The sequence below is a fragment of the Sesamum indicum genome, linkage group LG3 (genome assembly GCF_000512975.1).
Source record: "Sesamum indicum cultivar Zhongzhi No. 13 linkage group LG3, S_indicum_v1.0, whole genome shotgun sequence".
Lineage (NCBI taxonomy): Eukaryota > Viridiplantae > Streptophyta > Magnoliopsida > Lamiales > Pedaliaceae > Sesamum > Sesamum indicum.
This window is the reverse complement of record NC_026147.1, coordinates 20,453,578-20,460,624: the sequence shown is the minus strand read 5'-3', so window position 1 is coordinate 20,460,624 and position 7,047 is coordinate 20,453,578. Positions and strand designations below refer to the sequence as shown.

At 39.9% G+C, this 7,047-nt stretch overlaps 1 protein-coding gene across 1 annotated transcript; it reads right to left on the bottom strand.

Annotated features, from left to right (window-relative positions):
* LOC105158959 (cryptochrome-1) lies at positions 1,776-6,540 on the bottom strand. Its single transcript, XM_011075882.2, has 4 exons — positions 5,705-6,540; positions 4,883-5,101; positions 4,026-4,732; positions 1,776-3,083 (listed from the first exon to the last, which is right to left on the bottom strand). Exons 1-4 carry the CDS (start codon positions 6,021-6,023, stop codon positions 2,274-2,276), a joined length of 2,055 nt encoding a protein of 684 aa, XP_011074184.1. The 5' UTR covers positions 6,024-6,540; the 3' UTR covers positions 1,776-2,273.

The window sequence follows — 7,047 nt, the reverse complement described above, 5'->3', positions numbered from 1 at the left end:
CCAAAAAGAAAATGGAGAAGCCGCAAACCCCTTCGGCCCAAAGCAAGATTTAGGGCCCAACTGTGGATAGACCCAAGTCTGCGAGCCTGTCCATGGTAGCAAGAACATCCAAGTTGCCAGGAACATTTGCGAGCCACCTCAATGGGGACGTAGGCTATCTCCAGCCAAGGAAGAAGTCCTGCATCCCTTGGCGGAAGACTTATCCTCAGACCGTCCTTATCCTTGAGAATAACCTTATCCGATGAGGATGCCTCCCCTCTGTAGAAAGCTGTCGTATTCCCTCCAAAGGAGAGATGCAAGCAATTTGCAGATAACTCATCTCCCGACTCATCTGGAATACCCGGAGGCCTGCATTTTTCCTAGTGGATGTAGGAATTCACCTATAAATACTGAAACCCCTCTCACTCGGAAGTGATAACTGTTAATTACACCTACCCACGAGAAATCTAGGCACTCATTACTTCTATTTCCTATTTACTATATTATTCTCGATTTTTTGCATTCACCTACCGATTTAAGTATCATAGTGCTATTGAACTTTTTTTTGTAGGTCTCCGATCTATCTTGCAAAACCAAGGCTTAAAGATCTTAGGTAAGACTTCACTGGACGAGCAATTCTTTGCTCATCACACACACACACCCGTAAAATTAGATTTATCATATCTAACTAATTGTCATATAATTATATAAGTACCAAAATAACTAAATAAATTATATTTTGCAGACATATAGAGTGTGATGCGACCGTTAATTTAAAATTGACAAACATCTTATAAGATGACAGCTTAGAAAAACCAAAAAAGAAAAAAAATCTCGTAAGATATTCAAGAGATTTATAAATTCCCTCAAACACTTTACGTACTACATTTAAATTGTAAGTCCACGGTAGGTTGGATATTAATACAGAACCAACATGAAATTAAATACTACTTGTATGGGATAGCAAGAAGGTCCGATCAGAACATTATGGTCCCAGATGAACGAAGTCCAGCCATCTTTAGAGATTAGAACTAGACCCTCTCCATTATCTTTGTAATTTGTTCTCTGGACCACAAAACTAGACTGACTTTATAATATTCCAAGTGCAGAACAGAATAATGAGCTCTATGAAGTTGCCAAAATTGGAGCTATATTTGTTCCAAAGACATTAATTCCTCTTCCTCACAGTGTAAAATCCATTTGCTACATTAACTCTTGCAGCTGTCCATCACTTCCTCCCACAACTAAGATGGGCAAATTTCTGACACATACCATGTGACTGAATCAGAACTCGTCGTATAGTTAAGAGAGAATGGTCGATTTCACCACAGATAAATAATACTTATCATCTAATTAATTTTAACAGATCACATTTGATTTAATAAAAGAATTTCCTTATATGTGATTTTGAGGACTTCGGTTAAACCTGACTTGAGCGTCCAAGTGTTTATATCACTATAAGCATCCATGAATGCATGGAGCTAGCCACATATATGGCATCTATGGCTACCGGAAAGATGTAGAAGAGCGGGAAAAGCACCTGCAGGGGACAAGCATAGATAAGTGGCCCCGAATGGCCACATATATGGCATCTATGGCTACCGGAAAGATGTAGAAGAGCGGGAAAAGCACCTGCAGTGGACAAGCATAGATATGTGTCCCTGAATGCACAAGTACACCAAACTACTCAAGCTAATACCTGCAAAACTCAGAGATAAAAAGAATTATGAACACAAATATGACAGGTTGTTCCCAGAAGACATCGTCGTCTCTCAGAATATACAACAGGTGGAGCATTGAAACAATCTACAGGTTACTCTACAAGAGCTCGTGCGTAACTTTGCGGTCAAACATAGAAGTATTGTATCGATGAACAATGTGGAGTAGAGCATTATTGCAATCGAAATATCTCCCTAGTCAATAGAATAATATACAAGGCGCAAACCTGCATTTATTGAAAGGCTGCACGTGTCTACGTTGATATTTGTCCGAGCTTGTGGAACAATATATATAACTATACAGCAGAACTACAAATATCGTACAACAGCAAGACGGATCACCTGATCCAGACTAGGAAAAAATTGTAGATGGCAATGGATTGTTGATCTGGTGTGATCAGTGTGATGAAAAGCAGATATGTTTTACATTAGATGCTGGTTCCATCACACTGACTACAACGGCTGTGTTCATTCCAATATAAGGTCTTTGCGGAAGTCATCTGGTAGAAAGAGCATGAAACTGATATATGTCGAAACTGCTAGCAGCATTTTTATGCATTATGCAAAGATTGCGACTTACCCAGTTTGAGAAAGCCTCCTCCAGTTCAATAGCTGGTGAGACTGCGGATGCCTTTGCAAGTAAGAGGAACTGGTTCCGATACCATTATCCTCACCGGGAAATTGATCAGAGTAGCTAGAACTCGAGGGAGACCAAACTGGAACTACACCACCATCTCTCTCTCTTCTACTGCTACTCGATGATTCTGCTGTTGAATCTTCAGAGTTTCTACGAGCTCTTGAAAAATTAGTATGCGGGAAAGCATCATTGGTTCTATCTGCCTGCATAATAGCATGGCCATGTACTTCTCTTCTTGGCTCCTCTGTTACGTTTATATTCGACGGTACCTCAGCTCTGCTGTTGTCGACTGAGTTTCTAAGCTCGATTGATGTCTCTTCATCTTCGACCCGCAGAAAAGAGGATGTCATGCTTGGCACCATCTGATCCTCATAGTGTCGAATGATATTGTTTGTGGGGTTGTTTCTGATAGGTTCATTATCCATCTCCATGTGTGTCTCTGAGGGAAACGCAATAGGGGTAGACTCAGACGAGTCTCCGAGCCCCTCCTCCATTCCATTCTCGATGGCAGCTCTTGAAGCTGCTTCATGCTGCCACATCTGCGAGAGTGCTTCTTGCAACCGGGCTTTTGCAGCAACAATTTCGACGATGGGAAGAGGGTAATTTGAGCCGAGCTCAATTCCAGCAGCTTGGAGCACAGATTCTGGTGCATTCCATGGATGGTGTATCCATTCGGTTGGCAATCGGGCAAGTTCAGGAAGCCATCGTCGAACATACTCTCCGTTGGGGTCAAACTTGTAGCCCTCAAACTGTCAAATAATAACAGAAACTTTACAACCTTTGGCAAACATGTCATGAGAAAAACGAGAACAGCAGCAGTTGAATCTGGAGAAACTGTCAAACCTTTCAAGGGCCACCATCTTTGCATAGCCATAAAAGAGAAAGAAAAGGTGCAAAAAGAGATGAACAGAGGAGAATTGCGCGCAGGTTAGTAGCATGAAATTTGTGTATTTTTTAGTTCACTGGCAAACAAAGTGCACATAATGCAGATGAGTAAGCTTGTATGCCTAACAATCACTTAAAATCATGGCATCTTTAGAGAAATACAACAGAGCTGGAAACTTTGAGGGCAATGATTCACATATACATCAGAAAGATACAACTAAAACACAAAGCTTATGAGCCCACTGAACTCTTAGACAGTCTATAACTTAGTGCTGGTTTCACAAAAAACTCCTCAAACTTAAAGAAAAAGATCAGCCCCGTGAAATTTCCAGACTTCTTTGTTAGGAGACACAAGTACCACCAAAGGAAGGGCACCTTTTTTATTTATTTGTAGCCTCATGGCTTTTGCTTTATTTTAATTGCTTTCTTTCCCTTTTCAGCGTTGTCTCAAACAAAAAATTCTCAGAGATATTCTAAATCCTGTTTATTTTAATTAGGCAAGAAAGAGGAGTATAATAGAGAGCAGATGCCTGGCAAAGAACGGGCGCAATGTAATTGAGAATCCTAATAACTGAGACACTGGGAGCAGCAGTAAATCAAGTGTTCTTCCAGGACCTAAGGGGGTTGTAGAAACAAGTGGGAGGATGCCCTGAAAATGAAGCTTTCCCCGAGTAAATTTAAAAAGAATCTAGGGAGTTTTGTCCTAGCACAGAAAATAGGAAAGAAAGTAAGAGTGGTGAAATGAAAAATCACGTAAATTTAGTCGAAGTTATTTAAAGAGGATACAGAAAATAGTCAACCCATACCTGGGGATTATCAATACGATCAAACTCACGACCATCTGGAAGAGTACCAGATATATATTGCCAACCAAGAGCATCGCTCTCAAGATCTGCATCCAGTAGGGTATCCCAGAAGTACTTCATTCCCCATCTCCAAGGCAGCTGCAGAACTTTCACAAAGAAACTGGAGACAACTACCCGTATCCGATCATGTAGCCAGCCAGTGGCCCACAGCTCCCTCATACCAGCATCGACCAGAGGATATCCCGTTCTTCCTTGTCTCCAGGCTTTAAAGTAGCCCTCATCCACAACCCAAGGGAAATACTTCAGGTGTCCAAGTAAAGGCCTTTCATGGCTGTAAGGATGATTGAAACTCATGTATCTCGAATACTCCCTAAGGCCAATACTCTTGAGGAACAAGTTGACGCTCTCTTCACCTGCTACATTACCTTCATTAGCCCAGAGAACTTGCTTAATGCGAACAAGATGGAAGACCTTTCTGACGCTAATTTCCCCAAAATGTAAATGGGGAGAAAGGAACGAGGTTGTAGCGCTATCGGCCTTTCTACGGTTCTTTGAGTACTCTATGAGTGGTCCATTTAAGAAGGTTGTTAGGGCCTTATCTGCATTGCTCCAGCCAGGTGACCATGCCCGAGCAAGAAGTGCATTGCTTCCTTTCTCCGACTCATCTTCAAATACTAAAGTGTCTGCTGGGCATCTTGACACATCACCTGGATGAGAGCAAACAGCATTTTAATGCATTGTGCGATTGGAATAGCAAAATTAATAAGACTAATTTTTCTCTCCACAGCACTGAAATATACAAGCACACAAGGATCAGATAATATGGTGATTGTTAAAACAGAAAAGATCACTAGTACCAGGAATAATTCTTTTTGGTGGGAGCAGTGGAGCTTCAGGATCGTATGGCATGCTAAGGCATTTCTCCCAGAATCCAGTAAAAGTTGTAAATGGCCGACCTTCCTCATCATGAACTTCCCAAGGTTCATAGAGCAAGTCTGCATTGAAGGAGCGGACTGCTACACCTTCAGCTGTCAAGACTTCCTTTGCTCGGTGATCCCTAACCAGTGATATAGGGTCTAAAGTAAAACAAAGAAAGTTGTTACAATTCTAGCTAATACAAATATTTTCACTTAACCATGCTTTGTTTTCCTAAGCAGGAAATTACCATAGCCATTAATAAGGGACCGAAATAGAAGGCAGAAAAAGGAAGAAAACGAACTAGCCTGCTTATACAGTTGGAGAAAGAACCAGCAAAGTAGTACAAAAATCCATATTTTCCACCTAAAATGACCTATGTGTTTAATATCAAAGTCAAATAAACACTATCCAGTCTATATAAAACTGATCGGGAAGCAACAAAAAGCAGACACAAAATATCATTACCAAGCTAGCATCTTTATACATAATGCAACAACTTATCAGTGAAAGACGGAAAACGAAACAAGGTCAGTACCACTCAACTAGCACTGATACTGTACTGAATTACTATGAAATAACAACATGGGCAGCAGCTAAAATGATTCATAATGTAAACAATGCTAAACACAAAGAATCAAACAAGATTAATAAAACATCCAATAATCTTCCTCAATTTACACAATCCCAAGAATCAGAACATAATAAAAGCATCAAACTCAATACCAATATTATAATTCAATCAGAAATAGTGAAAAACTGACCATATAAATGGTTGAAGAAGAGTTGAGTCGCTCCAGTGGATTTGATAACTTGAAGAAGACAAGAAACACTATCAGTAGACCTCTTAGTAACAAGAGAAGTCCCAAGGCTCCTCAAAGAGCTATCAAGATGTGCTAAACTCTGCTTAACCCACCATCTTGAGACCCTTCCAGGATAATAGTGCCCTTCTTCCTCAGGTGCCCATATAAACAGTGCTACAACTGCCCCTGACCTCACCCCAGCAGCTAGTGCTGGATTGTCTTCCACTCTCAGATCTCTCCTAAACCATACTATACTACATCCACTTCCTGACATTCCCATCAATCTCAAACAAGACAAAGGAAAAAACACACAAAATTCAATCCTAATTCTCTGCTACCTAGACAATTCGAACAAATAACAAAACAAGAAATACACACACAACACGCACTTCTCTGCTATCTAGACACCATAATTCCGTCTCTTTCTTGAGGTGGGCTGTAAATGGTCGTACCCCTTTGTGGTGCTTTGCTACTGGTTTCAACAATTGAGAATTTCAAACAACCGACAATAAAAGGAAACTGCAGTTCTTGGATAGCGAAGAACTCGTTTTACAACCGTTCTTTGTCCCTAATTTTGGTAGGAGACTACATATGTGTGTCTGAAACTGAAAGAATTTAATTCTTGGTGAATCTTGATTTGCCTGAAGTTAATACTGTTATCAAAATAGGCAGCCAAGCAAAGAGAACCCTTTTGCTAGAGAGATGGAGGAGAGTGAATGCGATTGGTTCTGGGTAGTGGGGTTGCAAGAAAACTGATGGGCAATTTGCAGCCACAACTTTTTTGTTTTTCAAGATTTTTATTTTATGTATCTTCCTTCTCTTATCTAGACTACATGTCCTATGCAAGAAAACAAAATCCCTCTCTAGTGCCTTCTCTAATCCTTTCCCAATGACAGGGTGGAAATACTTTGCTAAAATTCCAGATTCATTGTTATGATTCCCCTTATAAGATATGAAATTTGAATTCTTATATCATCAATATTATTGCTATCGTGAGATTTAAATAATTTTACCTCAATCAATTCAATAATTAATTTTTAATACTAAATTCTCTTAAATTTTATTACTAGAATCAAATCAAAAAGTTACAAACTGACTATAAAACTCTATTCGATAAGTGGAACGCATTAACCGTCCGTTCTCAAGTTGAGCAGCAAGACTTGGAGAAGGGCAATCACTTATTCTTAAAAGCACCATCTTTAAGATCAAAGAGTTTCGTTGGCAGGGGGAAGGAGGTCTCTCCGTTCCTGATTCTTTTAACACTTTAGCAGATTACAATTGATAGTTTAAAAATGACGAAAAAA

Bases quoted from the DNA above. Each gene is read 5' to 3' on its own strand.
- LOC105158959 (XM_011075882.2), bottom strand. From the start codon at position 6,023: ATGGGAATGTCAGGAAGTGGATGTAGTATAGTATGGTTTAGGAGAGAT. The intron at 4,733-4,882 runs GTACTAGTGATC...GCTCTCATCCAG, and splicing joins ACCAAAAAGAATTATTCCTG to GTGATGTGTCAAGATGCCCA. The intron at 3,084-4,025 runs GTATGGGTTGAC...ATTATTTGACAG, and splicing joins ATCGTATTGATAATCCCCAG to TTTGAGGGCTACAAGTTTGA.